This window comes from Alligator sinensis, unplaced genomic scaffold (assembly GCF_000455745.1).
Source record: "Alligator sinensis unplaced genomic scaffold, ASM45574v1 scaffold1771_1, whole genome shotgun sequence".
Taxonomy (NCBI): Eukaryota; Metazoa; Chordata; order Crocodylia; family Alligatoridae; genus Alligator; species Alligator sinensis.
The window spans coordinates 8388-30375 of NW_005842905.1; the positions used below are offsets into that span (position 1 = coordinate 8388).

The 21988-nt window shown below is 38.3% G+C and overlaps 1 protein-coding gene across 1 annotated transcript in view; it reads right to left on the bottom strand.

The window, feature by feature from the left end:
• Window positions 1-5052: 5052 nt before the first annotated feature.
• Window positions 5053-21988, bottom strand: part of LCORL (ligand dependent nuclear receptor corepressor like) — a 143704-nt gene continuing 126768 nt past the window's right edge. The window contains exons 7-8 of the mRNA XM_025192219.1: window positions 10975-11065; window positions 5053-9567 (exon numbers count right to left, since the gene is read on the bottom strand). Coding sequence (XP_025048004.1) covers window positions 8535-9567; window positions 10975-11065 — 1124 coding nt within the window. The 3' untranslated portion in view covers window positions 5053-8534. The remainder of the gene's footprint in view (window positions 9568-10974; window positions 11066-21988) is intronic.

Sequence of the window (21988 nt, forward strand, 5' to 3'; positions counted from 1 at the left end):
TAAATAAAATATTGTTTGTTACATATACAGAGTACCATCCAGGAGGCACAATGTTACGTTTGGTTCTGCTCAAGATGCCATTATATTCCTGCTTCAAAGAAATCTGATCAGTCTCTTTTTCTGCATAGTCTCCTTGCATTTTTGCAAAATTAGACTGATTGGCTGTTGTAGCACTGATGTTTTCTGAAAGAGCCACAAAACCAGAGTTACTTTTCAAATTATTCAGAGGTAGTTCCAATGATTCTGCTTGATCTGCTGGCAAAGACAATGATTTAATTTGGCAATTTATACTTGGATCATATTTATGATTTTGTAAAGCTTTGTCTTCTAACATGTTATAATTGTCTCCTTTGTCTGGTGACATTTTATCATAATTTTTTGTAGATTTCTTTGTATTTCTCTCCAAACTTGATTTTTTCCTCATAAATGTGTCATCAAAACTTGCAAGTTCCCTCTTGATTTGCAAAGATTGTCGCCTAAACAGTGGTGAATCGGGAGAATTATACATTGCAAATAAAGTTTCCTGGCGCTTGCGAAACCTTGTTTGGATAATTTTATTTTTCACTTGTTTATCGTGTTGGCTAAGCAACTCCATAAAACTGTAATCACTTGCTGTAGCATTATGCAAGAGAGATGTTATGAAGTCTCTCAATTTTATATCATTTTCTGGTGTCCTGTCATTGTTAGACAATTTAACAAGATTTGTTGTTATATCTGTAGTTTCTATTGATTTTAATTTTTCATTAATGCGATCCATTAGATCCTGAAAAATGGCAGGATTGTCACCTTTTTCAAACTTTTCAGAATTAATAACATATTTGATGCTTTCCTGATCTGCTGACAGCAAAGTTTTGTCTGAGTGATCAGACACTCTTCTGTACATTTTACTTTCAAGATCACACATTCCATTGCTTCCTTCAGCTGGCAAGAGGGATGGAGGCTGGTTAATAGTTATTTCAAGTTGTTTGTTATCTATGGCTGGAAAATCTGTGATTGAGTCTTCTAATGTTTCAAATTCATGATTCTGGACAGGTGATAATGGAGGTGGTGATGGGCTGCGAGATCTAGTAGAATTTTTAATGCTGTTTGATAGATCACAATCTTCAGTTGAATAAGAAGAAGTTGCTGCTCTCACAGAATGTTTGTTGCTACAGTTCTGCAGTTGTCCAGTATAGCACCTATATGGATTACAATCGCTGGTAATCCCTTTATTCATTGTTTTAATACATCCAATAGCTACAGCTTGGCATGACAAACAATGCAAATCTTTAATACAAACAGATAGAGATGGTAAACAAATGTTTGGTTTTTGATTTTGTAAACAGCACCTTTTTGTCAGCATATGTCCATCGCAACTGCAAAATGAAACATGCACATCCTCTTCGCTGAAGGGTTTCTGAGTTTCTGAGTGGATATGTGGTTCCTTGCAAATGCAAAGTGAAGGAACATTTTGATCTTGGATTAAAAATTTCAACATAGCCAAAATCTGTTGCCAGTGATATGAGCACAAAGACTCCAAAACCTTGTTTAGTGCTGATTTTTCTTTTTCCAATTTAGTTGTTTCCTCTGATTTTGCACCAGCTGTTGAACTTGAACTGAAAACGAAAACAAATCAAAAACAAAAAATAAATTACAGTAAAATAACAAGTATGTTACATTTTAATGGTTAAATTGAAGATGAAAACCTAAAAAAAAAAACAAAATTAAAAAGCTTTCCATCCTATTTATACAACTATTCATATTTGCAAGTTTCTCATAGAAATATTTCATTTCAGTGGATATGTATGTTATACATAGTACCATTATATTCCTAGCATGGACAATATTCTGAAAATACAGTGGTACTTGAAAGAAAAAAGTCTGAAACAGTATTTTAAAGATGAAAAATATCTATAATAATATTGATCTTCTGGAATCTTTCCCAGCAGGGCTTCAAATTACCTTAGGAACATTAATGGATTTAGTCTCACAACAAATATGAGGTACATGCTATCCCATCTTTAAGAATGGAGTAGTTGAGGGACAGAAAGATACATTACTTGCTTAAAGTCACAATGGAAGTCTATGGCAGAGGCGAGAACAGAACCTCTCTTCTGACTCCTGGTCCTGCACTTTAAGCATAGGATAATCTTTTCAGTATTTATTATGAATTTATTTTAAAATGTATTTAAGAAGATACTCAACCTTAGTAGGCCACAGACATCATTTAAAGTAGTCATTCATTGTAGTTATTATTCTTTTTAGATAAAAATTCTTGTTCTTTCCAGTTCTTAATACTTGGGTGCAGAGTCTGCCACAGGCTTCCATTGTATATAGCGCACACACACAATTCTGTATTTGCACAAAACAGAAACAAACAATGTCTCAAGTAAATGATTATTATTTTGATAGAATCCCCTTAAATCTTAAAGGGAAAGACCTACATCTAAAAAAAGACTTCAAACCAACTTTTCTTGAAGATAATTCAACCAAAATAAAATCAGTTACGATATACTATTTTTAAACTACTTATCTGGTTTCTCAGAAATTTAGTAAAACTAGTAGTATTACTTACCTAATCAATCATTTAAATTGAAAAGCTGAAAATGTTCCAGTGTAGGAATTAATACAGATCTTTCTTCAATTAAATATAAAATCAATTGTTTGACAGCTAATACAATCACATTTTAACCTCTATAATTAAAAAAATTTATTAATACAAATTGCAACAGGAAGGAACAAATCATATCAAAAAAGAATTCTGTTTTAGAAAAGTATGAATTGGTTTAAACATATCACCAAACTCTGAACATGACACAAGCTATTTAGTCTATCATTATCTCCAGTAATTTCATAATTTTAGTCTCCATTAGGGAGAAATTTTATTTTGATTGCTTTTACAACATTGTTGATCATGAACCAAGACATTTTAAGATACCATGTGTATAGTTTATTTGAATTACCTTAAGTAATTCATTAACTAATTCAAAGGAAATGTAAACACACTAGATTCACCTCTGATTTACAAAAATCTGTAAGTTACTTCAGCTTTCTCATTAAATTGTACATACAGTTTTATATGTTTAATAAACTATTTTTTTGTCCAAGGCAAGTTTTATTTTTTTGCTATAAAAGTAAACTGATGAATTATTCCTGACATTTTTCTTTGCCTGAAATATTGAATATGAAAGTTGAATGTATTCAAAATGAAACATCATTTTGAATGTCTCTGAAAACCCTCAACTAAATCCTGATATTAGTACCTGAAATTGATCTTCATATTCAATTTAAAATATTGATGACATGAGAAAACAAAATTCTGTGTAGTTATAATCTAAAAGAGGTAAAAATATTATCCAGGGACATGGCAGAGATCAAGATATAACTGGTTGTGAAACTCCACTGCATTGTGGAGTCTGTTATGGTAGTCTTATTATAAAACAGTTTAGGGACCATTCACATAAATTTAATATGGAAATTATAATATGCATATATTTATTCTTATTAGACTTATTGTAATATCAAATTTCAAACAAGTGTAAACTAAATAGAAAAATACTGTATGTCTAGATATCAATAATCAGACTATAGATAAAAAAATATAGTAGTTTGTACATTTTTTTTAAATATAAGAACATTTTGAAACTTAAACAATAAAAAATCATCAGGCATAATAGTAGGCCTTTAACATCAAGCTATTTATAATAAAAAATAATGTCTGAATGCCAAAGTGAAGGGTATGATATAAAGCTAATACAGACTGAAGTCTCCAGACAAAGGTCTGTCGTTATGATGTACATATCTGCTTTATCAATTATAGGTTCTTTGCCCGATTACTTTTTTAACATTAGACATCCAAAATCTGAATATTATAGCATCAAAATAAAATATATTCTCACTAGTATACGAAACTACATCCATAAAGTTATCTCAAAATTATGGGCTAGACCTTCTGAAAGTTGCTTTGAACAGTTACTTAAAGATTTCCCAATGTGTAAAGTAATCCCTAAATGAAAATCCACTCTTGGTTGCTCTACGTAATTCCTCTCCTGGTCATCAACTGGAGCTGGTGTGGCTCTGTGCCCAAGACAGCCCTGCAGAACCACAGACAACTTGTGCCACTAACTTGAACCACTGTTCTGATGACCCCAAGTTCACAGAAAAACAAATCACTTTTCCATCATCCTACACTGACCCTGTGCTCAGTACATTTTAGCTGCAGTTCAGAATCTAGAACTAGAAGCTGTTTATTTTAAAGGGATTTGTTCCTCTCTCTATATAGTCATATATTTAAACATATGTTTATCTAACTTTCATGTTTTAATAATTTCACAAACATTTTTGTTAAGTATTAAGAGCTACACTTCAGAAAGTTGTTTCCTTGATAGCACTTTCTCTCACTGGTCCTGGTATGTTTCTTAACCACAAACTAAATCATCACAATAATTCCTGTGGGAAAGGCTGCAGCACAGAAACCCAGTTCATTAATTCTACAGATCCACACTCCTGAATTTCCTTTCCTAAAAGAAACAAGGAGGAGGAATTACAAAACTACAACTACAAAACTTCCATCCTCTAGTGCAAAAGACGTCTTTTGGTTTAGAAGGTTCAGGCAGAGGGAATGAGTAGAAAACGGATGGACTAGAGGCAGGAGAATTAACATATATTGTTTCCTATACTCAAGCTCTTCATATAATCACTAGTAATTATAACAGATCCAGGGGTTGCATTATCTTTTTTGCTGAGTTCTCTTGTTGGGTGGCAAGGCTGACCATTGCCAAGGAATCTAAAATTGACACTGCTGCAAGGTGACTGACCAGGATTGATGGTTGGTTTGGTGGCCAATGCTGTTTAAAAGTAAATGTAATCAAGATCTGCTTTTTTCCTCCAACCTGAGAGAACTGTAAGGGAGGAACTCCATTAGAGAAATCCCTCAAGATTTCCTTCACCAGAGTTCCAATCTCTGTTTTTTCAGACAGAGGAGGTAATTCAGATCAATAGTTTCCAAACCTTAGTCCATGGACCAGTGATGTTCTGGGAGGTCACAGTAAGTGGTCTATATATCGTGATGCCCCACCTCCTTTTAATTACTAATTTGATGATTAAGCCACAAAGCTACTAGATTGTTTTCTACCAATATTCAACTAAAAATCCCTTTTATGTTCCCTTGTATATTATAACTCTAAGTTTTCTAAAGATTTTTTTTCAGTTCATTGGCAATTCATCTTATTTTGACACTCCCTCTTTCTCATATGCTTTATAAATGTTTTTTCATTGTAGAAACAACTATCAACATAATATAAACGTATACCTGCCATGATCTTATTCCACAAATAGTGAAATTGTGCCTAAGGAGTAAGTCAAATGAGCCAGTGTTCAGTCTTTTTTTTTTTTTTTTTTTACTGAATGAGCAAATCAATCACACATCAGTGTTGTTGTAAATTTATGTGCAAAAGCATTGAAGTGCTTTACTACAAATTACAACGTAGAAACACGTTAACTAAACAATTAAATTCATACAATCAGATTTAGGTATATAACAACACAAAGAAGAAACAGAATTACAGTACATTTACAACACAAGACAAATACATGAAAGTCATTAGAAAATATTGTAATAAATAATTCATGAATTATAGTGCAATTGATTTATGCATAAATATAACTAATTGCCTAAAAATCAGTTATTAACAAAATCTGTCAAAAATCAAGGCAGCCACAGAGTTTTACTAAATTACTGCGACAATGGAAATACTGCAATTAAAAAACAAATACAAGTATTTGTACTGTAAACAACTAAAAAAATCAGTCTCACTAAAGTTAATATACAATTTAATATAAAATTGTCATTAGCTACCAGAAATGGTTTAAACAACTTTACTGAGCAGTAGTTCTAAAAACAGAGGCACTGTTTTTTAATATAAAATACTTGAGAAACATTCAAATAAGTAGAAAGCATGTAGGGCTTGCTTTCGCCTTCATTTAAAAGTCTGCTGAAACATGAATTTTCAGAAATTGTCAATTACTAAGTAGTGACTGGTAACTGAATTTATAAAACAGTTCAAAAAGTATAATTTAAATGACATTTAAATGGAATACATTAGGATGGGGGAAGGGGAACCTAAACATTTCCCTGCCTTTCCTTACTTGTATAATCAAAGGTAAGCCTAATAATTAGAAACAAATAATTCTGTTTCTTTTAAACACTTACATGTTGAGTATCATCTATAAACTATCAAAAAATATTTTAATATACTATTTCTGACCAAAAAATAAATAAATACAATTACTAAAATGCAGAAAATTAATTATAATATTACATACAAAACTACTAATCACTGTTAAGTCAATAGTAAAATGATCCCTGATTTTATGAATCCTGTCAATTATTTGGTCAGGTCATCTTTTAAATGATATATAAAAATGTACTGTAAATTGCCTTCAATATAAACTTCTGACTCAATTTATAATATTGTCTGAGGAATAAAAAACTTCAGCATGGTACAAATATTAGGCAATATACTGAAGCCCAAACGTTTGCAAGTAAAATTCTGTATAAAGAGAGTTTTTGAAACATTTAAGTATTTTCAACTTTATTTTCCAGTGGGGGATATATTAACAAATTAATCTTTCTGGCCCTCACTAAATATGGCTTACTTCTTTAAAATGAAAGATGACCCTGACATCTGCTGTTTTGTGATCCCTTTATTAGGTACAGTTCTGTTAAAAAAAAAAAAAAAAAAAAAAAGGATTCATTTTCTAATATGCAAGTAAAACTTAATAGCTGAAGAGGATTCAGTATAGATCTAAGAGACCAAAGAACTGATATATTGGCTGTGCAGTTTTAATTTGTTATAGATTCATTTGTTTAAAAATAGAAATAATTGACTGTAATACGGTAAATAACCAAGGACTAGATTTTGCAAATTTTAAACATAAACTCACCATTGAATTAGTTCAATGGCAAGCCTATCTAAAAATTGATGAAGTGATGTGACCCCTGCATGGCTAATGTAGTCTTATATTTAGATAGGAAAACATACTTGAAAATGTATGTATGCAAAATTTTTAAAGGAAAAATAAAAGTGTTTTTTCTAAGCTAAATCATGTGTCTAGAAATAATCTAAACCTAATTTTTTAATGGAAAAAGGGCATTGATGTTGAATTTTGAACATATAAAGCAAGCCCTCATTCTTCATATGTTGACATATGCTTTATGATATTATACCACCAAAATTACATAGTCTATAAAATCCAATGTAAATATTTTGAAAATCACATAAAAACTGCAATCTGAAGATAACTGGTCTCTCTTAGATTCTATTATAAGTTATCTATTTAAAGTGAATGGCCTAGCTTCCAACTACCAAATTTACAAAGAATTTATACTAATGAGAGTTCAAAACAGCTTTACTGTTTAATATTTGTATTTCTATCAAGACCCTGAACTGCAAATTTGGTTATTAGCAAAATGATAATGTAACGGCCCACCAAAATGAAATCTTGATATTCATTTTGATAAACTGAAAAGATTTTGAAATGTCACAGCAGCAATACATTTCAGTTATAGTGAGGTTTCAATAGGAGTGTGACACAATCCTTAAATAAATTTTAAGTAGTCATAACATCAACTAACCAGCACATTTAAACCAAAATAATCATTCTCAAGCTCATTCTGTGCACATTATGAACATGCTCTAAGTTGCATTCCAACTTTCTTCTTATACCTTACAAGTTTATCTTATTTTCCAAACTAAAAAGGAAAATTATATTAATAAAGTTTAAATTAGGTTATGCTCTTAGTATTCCATCTTATTTCATATTTAATAATTCTATAGCTACAGTAATTTGTCAGTTTCATAAGTATATTTTGTAAACACCAATTTCTTGCTAAACCAACAACAAAACTCTTAAAATGATAAAAATGCAGTTTTATGTCTGCCAACACACATTTTTATTAATGAAATTGTTTGTTTGTTTTTTATTTGTATTGGATATTTAGTTATGATGTATTTCTTCTTCCACAGAATGTACTATATCCTACTAATACTTCACACGTCCACTTCCTTGGTAAGGAACTAGTTTTTTTAAAAGAAGAAAAAAATCCCTTGATTTGTATAATCTGAGTTACTTACAATTTATTGCAAGTATTTTGTGAAGTATTAAAGTTTGAAAACCATTAATCGTGTATTTCCATAGTAAGATGGTTTATTGAATGGCTAGGGGGGTTTTTTGCCAATTAAAAATAATGCTTCACATGACAAATACTTGTTTTCCCAAAACATTTTATGCTATTGACTACTAAATAAAACCTGAATCTTTTTCACCTATTTATACAAGGATTATATTAAATACACACTATCAGAATTAAGTGAGCAACTCTATAATTCTGTCCACAGTGAAAACCCTGAATAAAACTATTTTTCAAAAAGGCATGTATGTGGTTTTTGAACGGTATAATTTCATGTCTTCTGTAAGAGTGAACATATGTACTTCTCACGTGTGTGTATACAGACATACATACACACACAAAAAACAATTTGCTAACAATAAATCTACACAGGCTTGCTGCTGTTTTTGCAGCTGCCAGTCCCTGAATCTGTCATATTAAATAACCCAGTGTCTGGTAATCGGAGTTTCTTCTTCGGCGGAGTCTTCAGTGTTCCAGATCTTTCTTTAACTTTGTATTCTAAAGTGCTGTGAGGTACCCCATAAATTCCTTGTGCTTTGGAAACACTCATTTTCCCACTCATGACCATTGCAATAGCTTCTTCCATTATTTCATGGTCATATTGCCGATAGCGACCACGTTTCTTCCTTGGCTGCTTAATATCTTTGCGATCCAAACCATCTTCTGTATTTTCTGAGGTTCCATCAACTGTTCCATTCTTAGCATTAAGACACAAAGGAGAGAGGTCCCCATGCAGAAAGTAGGAGTCAACACTTGAGTGAGTTACAGGTCCAGAACATTCAATTTTGTTCTGTTTAGGGAGTATGTTTTTCAATTTTTGAAGAGCTGATCCTTCTAAGACAGAAGAGGTTTTGGAAACATGATACATAACATCTAGAAGACCAGCACTATCAGATTGTGGTTTGGATACAGAACTTATTCTTAGTTGAGGAATTTTTAACTGTACAGTAGGACTTGAAGTTTCGTATTGGAGACTTTCACTTTTTTCTTTAAATTGAGTGACCATTCTTTGTAGAGTTAACTGGTGGAGGTAACTGGAAGCTGTTGGGAATTTTAATTCTGAGGTTTCAAGTAGACTGAGTTTACTTTTTTCTGTGCGCTCTGCTTGAGCTCTTGCCCACAAGGCTACTTTTTGCAGCACTGCACAAGTTTCTTTACTGTCTTTAAATGAATAACTATCATTGAAATCTCGAGTTTTATTTTTAAAAGGTGCAGGCTTTCCTGCTGGTAAGGCTTCTAAGTGGAGAAGTAAAGTTTTTTGAGGTATGCCATAAAGTATGCCTGCTTTATTTATGTCCAGTGCTCCAGACTGAATGTCTTTCAAAGCTTTTGAGAGCAAACCATCTGCAAACTCAGCACTTCTTTCCACATAGTCCTCTCTGTGTCTGTGTAGTCTCCTGGATGGATGGAATGAAACGATGGTAAACTGATGTATGAGAGACTCTCACACAGCTATGGAAGGGAAGGGTCCACTCCTTTATTATACTCCTTGCTTAGGTAACATCACTGCTTCTGATACTTTTAGGCCTTTGAGATGTGGTAGTTACTGATTATCATAGCAAATGTTACAGTTCTGGTAGGACAGTGTGTCAAAATCATACGGTGGCTTCTACAGCAGCCCTTCCAAGAACTTTAAATCCTAGCTCAGTATTTGATAACATTTTCATGTACTTGCTATATTTCCTTTCATACATGCTTGAAGAGCAACAGGTATAATTTTAATTATGCAATTAACGTTCCATTAAGTGCCCAAATCCTGAAGGAGTTTTTGTTAGTAGAAACGTGACGTTACCGCTAAACAAGTAATAAAAGAGTCAACCCCCTTATAGAACATTTGCAGCAATAAGTACATTACTACACACAAACACCCCAGACTTCCACAAGACTACTTTTTTCCACAAGCATAAGATAAAGTGCTGCAATTAACAATTAAGTCAATATACAACTCAGTTTTTAAACTTCCAACCACTATTTATATTTCTCTAATTACAAGTCTCAGTAATTTTTAAATTTGTTCATTTCAGTAAATTAACAAAACAAGTTTACATGATTTAACAAATATTCTTATTTGTAATAATATCTTGTAAGATGTATAGGTGACAAAAAGGGTCCTGCTATGGTGAGTGGATTGGAGGAGGCCAACATTATAACAAAATCTAACAGAATAATGTATTTCACTATTTTTGTTTCAGATAATGTAATGGTAACTTTCAGCACACAAAACAACAGTTTTATTTTTAATGCTGAATGGACATTTTTAGCAATATGCCACCACACACCATAGGCAGAACCATGATGTAAGTATGAGGATTAAGAGCTCTCTCTCATTAAGAAATACTAAATATAATTGCTGCTTATTTGTTCATGTTAGTTGAAGGATATTTAAAAAAAAATCTAAAACTTAATGTTACCCTTTGTCCCAAACAGAAGTTTCCTAAACGAAGGCTCAGAGGATAAATTTACATTTTCATCTTCTGCCCTACTTCCTTTATTGGATTACGTAATTAAATTTTCAGTTCATTTTTAGTAACATGAACTAAAGTTTGGTGATTGTTCTGATAACTTTTCTTTAACAGAAAAAAAGAAAAGAAAAAGACAAATGAAACGTATGATATATACATAGACACACACTTATGAGTGACAAAAACTCTTGAGAAAAGCAAAATATAAACTGCATGTGTGTGTCAGTATATACTGTACAAGTGTCTTACAAACATACAACTGCCTTTAAAGAAGAATTTTTTCATTATGTTCCTTTTTACATAAGCTACCCACCCTGTCAAATATCCATAAATGCTGCTTACCCAGACACTGAATTTTCAGAACACGATGGATCATATTTTGACTCTTCCAACCTTGCGCTTCTCTTTGTAGAGAGATCTAGCACTCCATCCCCTGTAATAATAATCATAATAGAAGATTTTCTTGGAATCTACTTAGTTTTTATACACATGGCACATCTTTTTATACACATGGCACATCATATGACCTATGTTGTAACATTTCTGTTATGTTCTCCCTTTAAATGTCAATTTATTTGCAAAGTTCAACAGTTTGTTTTTTTTTAATTAGACTACATTAAAAAAACAACCTTTGGACCTATAATTATACATAGGAATCATGGAGTTTAAAATTATTATGAACGTTATGATATCATATCTTGTTGCTTCTACAGAGGTACTCTAGAAATACACTTGGTATTTGATAGATCAACAAACCATTTGTGAACATGGTTTGAAATGTGGGTCATAAAACTGAATATGAATAGTTTAAGAACTAAGATCATATAAAAATATTGTTTTAGTGACACACAAATACTAAAAAATACATGAAGATCACCAAAATAAAGGTATATGTGTGGGGTCAGTGGAAACACAAAGAGGGGTATACATGTGTTGGGAGATAAGCAAAGAATTACAGCAACACACATTTTAAAATCCTTCTCTTAGTCTTTTCTATTGGTTGAATGGTTAAGAAACCTTAAATAAGATGTCTTATGAAAGTGTATATGATCTATATGTATTGCATCATTATTTCCAAAGTCACCCAGGAAATGCACTTCATTATACAAACTTTTTTCAAACAAAATATTTTTTTTCATTTATAAAGAAATAATTTCATGAATTTAATCCTGTACATATGTCCTCTGGCCACATGTTTGTTTTATCCTCTCCTACTATTCTACGAATCTAAACTACATTGATGGAATAATCAATTTATATCGGTAAGTAAGAAATAACAAATTCTGGTTGATGGTTTAAGAACCATGAAGCTGGAATGGATGTTGGATAAGCATTTGGGTCCATCCCAACTATATAATTCTATACTGTCAAACTTACTTCTGCCCTTTTTTAAAGCATTAGGATAACCTTTAATTATACAAACACATACTATTTCTGAAATAAAACAATCTATTTTCTACAGCTTTAGAGCAGTGGCTGATCCCTCCACAGGCTGTATCTGGCTGGTGAACTGAATTTGGTGTCCACAGGAGGTGTGGCAGGGCTCCACCTGGCCACACAAAGTGGGGAGGGGGACAGCCAGTCCCAATCCAGCATCGGGGAAGTTGGGGTGGGTTTGCCCCAATCCAGCCCTGCAGGGAGGAGGGGGAATGACCCAGCCTCAATCCAGCCTTGTGTGGGGAGGGGGCATGGCCTGACGCTGTGAGAGGAAGGGAGTGTGGTCTGGTCCCAGCTTGGCCTGGCAGGGGGGAGCAGTTGAGGCGCAGCCCTGTGGGATTAAGGGGCCATGCCCTGACACCAAACCAGCAGCGCAGGGAGTAGGGGCATGGCCTGACTCTACGAGAGGGAGGGGGGAAGAAGGGGGCATGAGCTAGCCCTGGACCAGCTGACCAGAGGGAGGGAATGTGGTCTGGCCCCATGGTGAGAATGGAGCATAGCTTGGCCCCAACCCAAACTTACAACAGAAGCAATCTACTTTGTATGGCTAGTTGAACCTGAAAGGAACACTAGCACATATTTTGTGAGTTTTGGGAATAAATGGTGAAGAAGGGATGAGAGAAACAAAGGAAAAGAAATTACCCCAACGCTTTCTCTCATGTTAGCCTCAGTGCATTGGTAAAACTATCAAAATGTACAAAGATACTATCGTATTGTCAAAACAGTCCTTATTGGCTTCATTTTTATATCTGGACAGAAATTCTTAAAATTTTTTTTTGCAAATTCAACATATACTGTTTGACATATATTTGACAACAATTAAATATACTGCAGGAACAATGGTGCTTGACAAGAAAGTACAATGTTATCCTGCCTGGCTTCCTGCAAAACTTCTGAAGCATAATTGTTCAGTACAGTTGATAATGGAACATCTGTGTAAGTAAAGATACACACCTCACAGTAGGGATCTAAATATTCTGTTAAAAAGTATTCATTTAACCTCCTCTAATTATATTGGTTAAACGGTTAACTGATAACACAGCAGTGTGGATACAGATGTTGCTTGGAGCTGCTCCTGGGGCCCTTTGATGGGGGAGGGATGGGAAGAAAAGAAGGCAGAGGCAACACAGCCCATGTGATGCCTCAGGCTGGGAAGGAGAGAGCATGTGCGAACGAGCAGCTAATTATTTCACTGAAGAGTCATTAAATTGCCCCTTGTTTTCCTCTTTAAACTCATAGGCTATTGGTACTATTCCCCCCTCACTCTTCCCCCTCTCTTCTGCCTGCCCTGCTGCTTTCTGGTTCCCGCTGGGGCACTGTGCAGATTCCCTTCCCCCTCTTCCCTGCCAGACTGCACCCTGCCCCATGCTAAACAATAACTGCTAAGATAACCAGTTATCACTGGACTTAACAGTTAAAATGATTAATCATTTAACCTTTCACATCCCTACCTCATAGGTATACTGAGAAGAAAGAGTTGTTTGGGATAATGTGGAGATATATAACTAGCCAACTAAGTCCAGGATCAGTTGGTTCTTCCCTTCTTTAACTAGTTTATTCCTTGTTGAACACCCAGAAGTGCACTGACTTGTTTTATGGCAAGATGACTGTCCTTATCTTATTCTCTTTAATGGGAGATGGAAGAAAGGTTAAAAGATAAGAAAAACAAGTGCAGGAAGTTTACAAAGTAACACCATGACATTGAGTTTATTTAGCAAGTGAAGATGAAAAGGGAAAAGCCCTGCTGTATAGTACTCTGAGAAATAGTCATGAAATGTGTACTGTATGACTCATGTTCTGGTAAATGGATCTTTGGCTTTCTAGAAGTAACAATTGTTATTATGACAAATTGAGATTTCTCTTACAGTTAATACTAGAATAGATACCTAAAACCTGGAAAATGAAATCAGAACATCTGAATAAGCAATATTCCTGTACATAATGCATGGAGGCCTTAATTTTGCATAGGTCTTCAGGTGTCTGACCAGGAAATTTCCAAAAAGGAGGCAGATTTCAGTATAAGGATTAGCCACTACCCATACTTGTCAAAAGTTCTCCAAACCAGGATTTTAGAAATAAAGCTCTTAAGGCTACTGTTTGTCCAGCCTAAGAAATTCATTAAACAAGCCAAGAAAGTATATCAATGCTTATGGATATAGTGTCTAACTTGACCTGAAGGAATGAATACCATAACAATCCATAAGTGATCTGACAGAATTCATGGAAAGCAGTCAGTAAGGGGAGCATGTAGAGTTATTTGGGAGTTCTTGAAGGTGTGCTGTGCACATGTTCACTTTTGGCATACAGCCCTGGCATGCAAGATAAACATTTTTGAATAGCAATGTTGGTTCATGCTGCGTCTGCAAAGGACAAAGTTTGGAACAGCTGCAACTGACCTTCAGCTATTAGACACTAAAACAGAGTCTAATTACTATATTTTCTTGCATATAACACATCCCCAAATATAACATCTTTTTTTTTTGTAAGGTATTATGTATAAACAAACATTTTTCTGGAGTCATGGTGGACTGTGCGACTAAGTAGGTCCTTCTGGAACACTATCTGAGAGGTGTAGCATCAGAAACTTCAGGGTGCAAAAGACTCTCTCCTGGGATGGCACACCTCCTAGACATTCAATGCTTCTTGGCTCTGGGGGCAGCAGGATGCAAGGGGTGCCACATACATGTGCATGCACACAGAAGCACATAGCAGCCAGGCAGTGGTGGAGAGCACCTTTTGCAGCTCCCTCCAGGTAAGTCTATGGGTGTGAGGGGTGGAGGATCAGGGAGGACACAGGCTATGCATCGAAGGGGTGAGGGAGCACAGGAAATGTGGCCAAGGTGATGTGGCATGGTGAGGGTATGTGCCCCTCAAGATCTCTGCACCCACAGTGGGATATGAGGCTGCAGCTGAGCCAGACCAGCACCAGAGGAGCCACCTCCACAGCACAGTAGGTGGGACCCAGTACTGGAGGAAGTGCTGCACCGCCATAGCCACCAAGGTGAGGTGCCCCATGCCCACCCAGCAGCAGCAGGCGGCACAACTCCACACCACCACCACTGCAGCACCTCACCTTGTTGGCCATGGCACAGCACTCCCTCCTCCAGAGCTGGTCCGGCCAGGCTGCAGCGCCGCACCACACTGTGGGCACAAAAATCTCCGGGGGCATGTGCCCCCTTCCACATGTCACCTTTGATCACACTCTTCCTTCTCCACACACCTACCCCACTTCCTCACACTCTGGGGGGTGAGGAAGCACCAGGAAGCAGGTTGGGAGTGAGGGGCACCAGCAGGGCTGGGAGGGGCTGTGGCTTGGGAATGAGGGACACTGGCAGAACCAGGGGGCTGTGGGTCGGGAGTGAGGGGCAATGGCATGGGCAGGGCACTGGTGTATTAGGGCTGCCCAGTGCCACAAAGCAACAGGGGGGACAGCCAGAGCTAGACTCACATCCTGGTGAGCAAAGGGGACAGAGGGAGCTCTGATTTTCCATGATAAAAATACCAAAATCAAATGACAGAATATATATGTATTTAGAATTTATTTTATTTTAATGATAGAGGAATTGGTAGGCTTCCAAACTGCTTTAAAATTGTAATTCATATAAAGTTAGGGTTGGAAGGGACTTCAGGAGTTCTAATCCAAATCCCTTGCTCAAAGCAGGATCAACCCAGCCAAAGCTTTGTCTAGCTGGGTTTTGAAAACCTCCAAGGATGGAGCTTCCACCACCGCTCAAGTAACCTGTTCCAGTGTTTTATTACCCTCCTAATGGGAAAATTCTTCCTAATATCTAACCTAAAGTTCCCTTGCTCCAACTTGAGATTGTTGCTCCTTGTTCTGTCATCTGCCACCACTGAGAAGAGTCTAGCTCCATGCTCTTTTGTACCCCCCTTCAGGTAGTTGAAGGCAGCTATTAAATCCCCTTTCAGTCTTCTCTTCTCTAGACTAAATAAGCCCAGTTCCCTCAGTCTTTCCTCATAAATCATGTCCCCCAGCCCCATCACTTTTTGTTGCCCTCTTCTGGACTCTCTCTAATTTGTCCAGATCTTTCTGTAGCAGGGGTCCCAAAACTGAACACAGGACTACAGATGGGGCCTCACCAGTGCTGAGTAGAGGGGAATAACCACTTCCCTTGACCTACTGGCAACACACCTACCAATGCAGCCCAGGATGCTGTTAGCCTTCTTGGTAACAAGGGCACACTGCTGGCTCATATTCAGCTTATTGTCCACTATAACCCACAGGTCCTCTTCTACAGAGCTGCTGCCCAGCCAGTCAGCCTCCAGCCTGTACTGGTGCATGGGATTGTTCTGTCCTAAGTGAAAGACTTTTTACTTGTCCTTGTTGAACCTCATGATATTCCTTTTGGCCCAATCCTCCAATTTGTCTAAGTTGCTCTGAATCCTAACCCTACCCTCCAGCATATCTACTACTCCGCCCAGCTTGGTGTCATCTGGAAACTTGCTGAGGGTGGACTCTTATGCCATCTTTCAGGTCACTGATGAAGACATTGAACAAAACCGTCCCCAGGACTGACCCCTGGGGCACTCCACCTGATATTGGCTGCCAACTAGACATTGAGCCATCGATTAGTACTCTGAGCCCAGTGCTCCAGCCAGTTATCTATCCCCTTTACAGTCCATTCATCCAGCCCAGGCCGTTCCAGGTGGGGGCATGAATCGGGGCAACTGCCCCAGGCCCCGTGTTTTGGGAAGCCCCACAGAACCGAGAGAAGGCCGCAGCTGCAGTTTAGCACATCCACCCACCTGGCCAGACGGCTTTTTCGGCCAGAAATTCCATCTGCCATCTGTCCTGCCACGTCCGGTGTGCCAGGGCTTTCATGCCTCCGCGTAAGTGTGCTGTGGGATGGGGAGGGGGGCCCCCCATGCAGGCTGCTTTGTCCTGGGCCCTGCACCCTACTGGGATCATCTCTGCATGCAGCTTATACTTCCTTAGCTTGCTTGCAAGAATGCTTTGGGAGATCATATTAAAAGCCTTGCTAAAATCAAGGTACATCACATCCACTGGTCTCCCTGCATCCACAGAGCCAGTCACCTCTTCATAGAAGGCAATCAGGTTAGTCAGGCATGACTTGCCCCTGGTGAATCCATGCTAACTGCTCCTAATCACCTTCTCCTCCAAGTCCTTAAAAATGGATTCCCTGAAGATCTGCTCCATGATTTTTCCAGGGACCAAGGTGAGGCTGACTGGTCTGTAGTACCCTGGATCCTCCTTCTTCCTTTTCTTAAATATGGGCACCATGTTTGCCCTTTTCCAATCATCTGGGACCTCTCTTGATCACCATGAGTTTTCAAAGATGATGGGCAATGGCTCTGCAATCACATTAGCCAACTCCCTCAGCACCCTCGGGTGCATCCCATCTGGCCCCACAGACTTGTACGTGTCCAGCTTTTCTAAATAGTCCCTAACCTATTCTTTCAACACTGTGGGCTGCTCATCTCCTCCCCAAACTGTGCCGCCAGTGCAGTAGTCTGGGAGCTGACCTTGCCTGTGAAGACTGATACAACAAGAGCATTCAGTACTTTGGCCTTTTCTGCTGAATATATCAATATATCAATAAGAATATATCAATAAGACATTGTGTTCAACTGATACCTATATATACACAGTATTATTTCATTTTAATCTGGAAAAACATGGATTTGGGGGTTTGTAATCAGAAAATTTGGGATATTTAAACAGAGAAAACCAGGATTCCTGGCAATAACTACGGCTTTCAGAGGTTTGACACAAAACTGCACCCTTTCAGTTTGCTGAGCAGACACAAGTGGCAGCCATCTTGGCAGCTGTATGGTATACAGCAAGTCTCCAGGACTCCTGCTTTTCTGGCAAAGAAAACAGCTCTCCTATTTATAATATGATTTTTTTCCAATTTTGGGGGGAAAAAAAAGAGTGTTGTATGTAAGAAAACATAGTAACATATGACAGTAGTACCTTGGAAGGTTGGTGGATCACAGAATGTATGGAACACATCTTGAAGAATCTCAGTTGCTTTGAAGTAACCATTCTTTCTAAACCAGGGATGGGAAAAATAAGGTCCATGGGCTGTATCCAGCTTGCCAACTGATCCTATCTGACCAGCTAGCTGCTGCCCTGAGCCTGAAGAAGGAAGGTTGCCTAACACATCTCCCTCCCACCCCGACTTGGCTTCCTGTTGGTGCTGCGGTTGCACAGTTCTGGCACCACAGCTGCCAGCAGCCAGGGCCCACATGGGATGGGGCGCAATGCAGTGTGCTGAGTAGCCATTCCACCCACTCCCGTCCCGTGAAGAGCTGCTGTGGCACTGGAAGTTGAGTCTATGCTAGCTGCAGGGGAGGGAGGGGGAGGGCAGGCTCAGCCCGGGGCCGCGGCCCCTACTTTCCAGGTGTGGAAAGGCAGCAGCAGCTCATCACAGAGGCTGAGATGGCCACTCAGTGTGCTGTACGAGTGTGGGTCCAGCTGCAGGCAGCTGTGGTGCCAGGACTGTGCAGCGCCAACAGGAACCTGTATGGAGGGGAGGATGAATGGGGAGGTGGGGGGGCAGAAGAGTCTGTATGCCATGTGGCTTGGCTTAGCCCTGGTTACAGCAAAGTGGAGTGATGCAGGATACAGCCCTCCTTCCTCAGGCTTCCAGTGGCGGTTGGATAGGATCAACTGGCATCTCTTCCCTGGCCCCCCCTCCAGCCTTTAACAGCTCACCAAAACTTGCTATATGGCCCTCCTACCCAAATAATTGCCCACCCCTGCTCTAAATCCATCTTATACTTTCCATTAATTCTACCAACTCACCCAGAACTTTATTATTCTTTAGAAAAATAATTGGATTCTTCTTCTTTTGTATGACATCAGTTATCAACTTCCAAATCTATGAGCCACTGTCTGGTATTATCACTCAGTGTGCAGATTCCACCTACCCGGTCTGGGCATTTGTAAAGGTTGCAGCTTTCATTTAAAGGCTTTGCTGTTTGTTGGACACTGCAACCACACAGGGGACTGTCCAAGATGTCCATCTTGTGAGATACTGTTTTGGAGCATCCGTATCTAGAACTCAGTCTGTTCAGCTTGATTCCTATGATTCTCCCAAGGTCATGCCCAATAGGGGACTTATTCGGTGTTGGTATAAAAAGCTGTAGGAATAGGTCTGACTTTTCCCAGTGGTTGGTTCAGCACACCGTTGCTGCCCATAAGTTTGGTTTGGTATCCCAATCTTTTCCAGGAGCTTGTGGGCTTCATGTACAAACAGTTTACAACTTTTCAGCCTCTTAAGCCTCCGTTTGTTCAGGTCTTCACTTAACAGTTGATAGAGCAGATGATTTTCATCATCATCTTGCTTCTATTGCCAGTAATGATGTTAGGGTCATTTGTCTTATATCACTTGGCATAATGCCTGACACTACAGGAAGTACATCTATGTGGAAGTTGTGCAGCCTGCTATGACTCTCAGCACACTGTTAAGTACAGTGTCAAGCTTTTTAGCGTGACAACTTCTGGACCATACAGGAACACAGTATTCTGCTGGGGCATATACCATTGCAAGTGCGGTGGCTCTGAGCACTTTGAAGTTGGCACCCTATGTTGTGCTGGCTAACCATTTTAAGGCAGCTGTCCATGCAGAGACTTTATTCCTGACCTTCTGCATGTGATGTTTATAGGTGAAGAACGGTTTGATGCAACTCTTAAATAGGTTGGGGTATGCTCTTGGGGAAGGATGTGGTTGTCTACTCTTAATATTTAGCGTCCTCTTGGTTCAACAATCGTCAAGGTGGAAGAGTGACGATACCGATTTATTGATGCTCAACTTTAAGCATCTCTTGTGGAGACAGTCAGCAATGAGTTGTGTGTCAGTACTCAGCGTCTATTCCAGTTCTGTCATGTCTATTCCTTGGACTATTATGATGGCATCATCAGCATACATCTATCACTTAGGTGTTGTATTAGAATTCTGAAGTATGTATATTGAAAAGTATTGTGCTAGCACAGACCCTTGGGGGACTCCATTATTCAGTCTGTACTTTGCTTTTTTCTCCTTGGCTGGTAGTGAGTTTGAATGATCTGCTGGAGATCATGCTCATGATGAAAACGCATAACTTGCAGTCGGGTATCATAGAGTGCAGTTTAGATTTGAGGCCTTAATGCCCATATGGTGCCACAGGTAGCTGTGAGGTTGACAAGGACCGTGCCCGTTTTCTGCCTCATTTCAAATCTGTTTTCTATGTCAGATGTAAGCAATGTAACTTGGTCAGTGGTACAGCATTTTTTCCATAAGCCAGATCATTCTTTTGAGAGCTGGGGATGAATGATGTTCTTTATTTCAGCGGTTCCCAAACTCTGACAGACTGCGCACCAGCAATTTAAAACTATACAACCTTAAGTACCACCAGCAAATTTTTGTCATATAAAGTAATTATAAAAAATTTGTTAATCCATACCATTTACAGGCTGTCTGCATACCACTAGTGGTATGCATAGCATGGATTAGGAATCACTGTTCTATTCCATTCAGGATTATGCACTCCATGAGTTTGCATGCAACACAGTAGTGAGATGGGTCAGTAGCTCTTTGTATCCTCTGGTGGCTTACTGGATTTCAGAATAGAAACTGTCAGCTTTTTTCCAGATTTTGGAGCTCTGTTACTACTTTCTAAACATTTATATATGAATTTCTGAAGCCGTCTTTTCACTGTGGTTCCAAGCTTGGTAATGAATTCTAGGAATATTTTCTGTTCCAGCAGCCTTGCCAGTCTTGATCATTTTATTAGCTGTATCAAACTCGCTGGTGGAGATGGGGGTAGTTAAATTAAGGTTGGTGTTGGGTGATTTAAGTTATTCATGAGTCAGCTGTCTAATAATTTGTGTGTGTTGCTTGCTTAGGTTACTGTACTTGCTGTTGCTGCACAGTATTTTTGCAATGGAGTCTGCTGACACAGGTCAATGTTATTTTTTGGTGCCTTTCCCTGAATGGCAGTTAATGGTACTCCATGCTTGTCTGCTCGAGTGGGTCATGTCCAATTCTGTGGTAGTAAGGCATCATCGAAGGTAGATGGGGCCTTAGCATCACCATGTCTTACACCAGTATTGTATACAATAGTCTTACTATGAGGTCTTTGGTCTCATATTCTAATGCTAAAGCTACAACATCTAAACAGGCTGCCTTCAAACAGTTATGTAAGAAACTGGAAGCCAAAGCCTGAAAGGGGGCTTCCATTACTCTTATTTAACACAAGTGTTCTAGAATGATAGTGTCTTTCTGAATGACTGAAAGAAAATCATAGAAAAGCAGGGCTGGAAGGGACCTCCAGAAGCTACTCATTCCAACTGCCCCACCTGAGGTGGGATCATCTGTATTCAAACCATCCTACACAAATCCATCATCTAACCTATTAATCAAACTACACAGTCAACCCTAACACTGCGACAAGACATAACACACTAATTTGCCACAGGTAAAGATGGGGAATCATGGCAGCCAATGTCCTGCTGCAAAAAAAAAAAATGTTTGAGAGATCCAAGAAAGAGGACCATGCCCCCACTCTGATGCTGTAGGTATTGCCCATGCTTCTTGAGCTTTGCTGGCTACTGCATAAGACTAGGAGGCAATTTTTTTCTGCCTCTGCTGCTACATGTGTCAGGGGTTTTTAAGACTCTCAGAAAATTGCTATCATGTCCCTTCTTAAGCGATTTTTCCACAAGCTGAACATGCCTATTTCTTTCCACCTTTGCCTTCCAAGCCCTTTGTCATTTTTGTTGCCCGACTCTTCTACAAGGTAGCAGTGCAGGGAATGCCTGCGTGTGTGGTGGGTGGCACTGCAGACAAGTCAAAAACACCCACACCAAAAAAAAAGCGGGGTGATACAGTGCGTGCCACCCAAAACCAGAGCCTGGTTGGCCAGAGCCATGCTCCAGCTGACAGCTAGGCTTCCT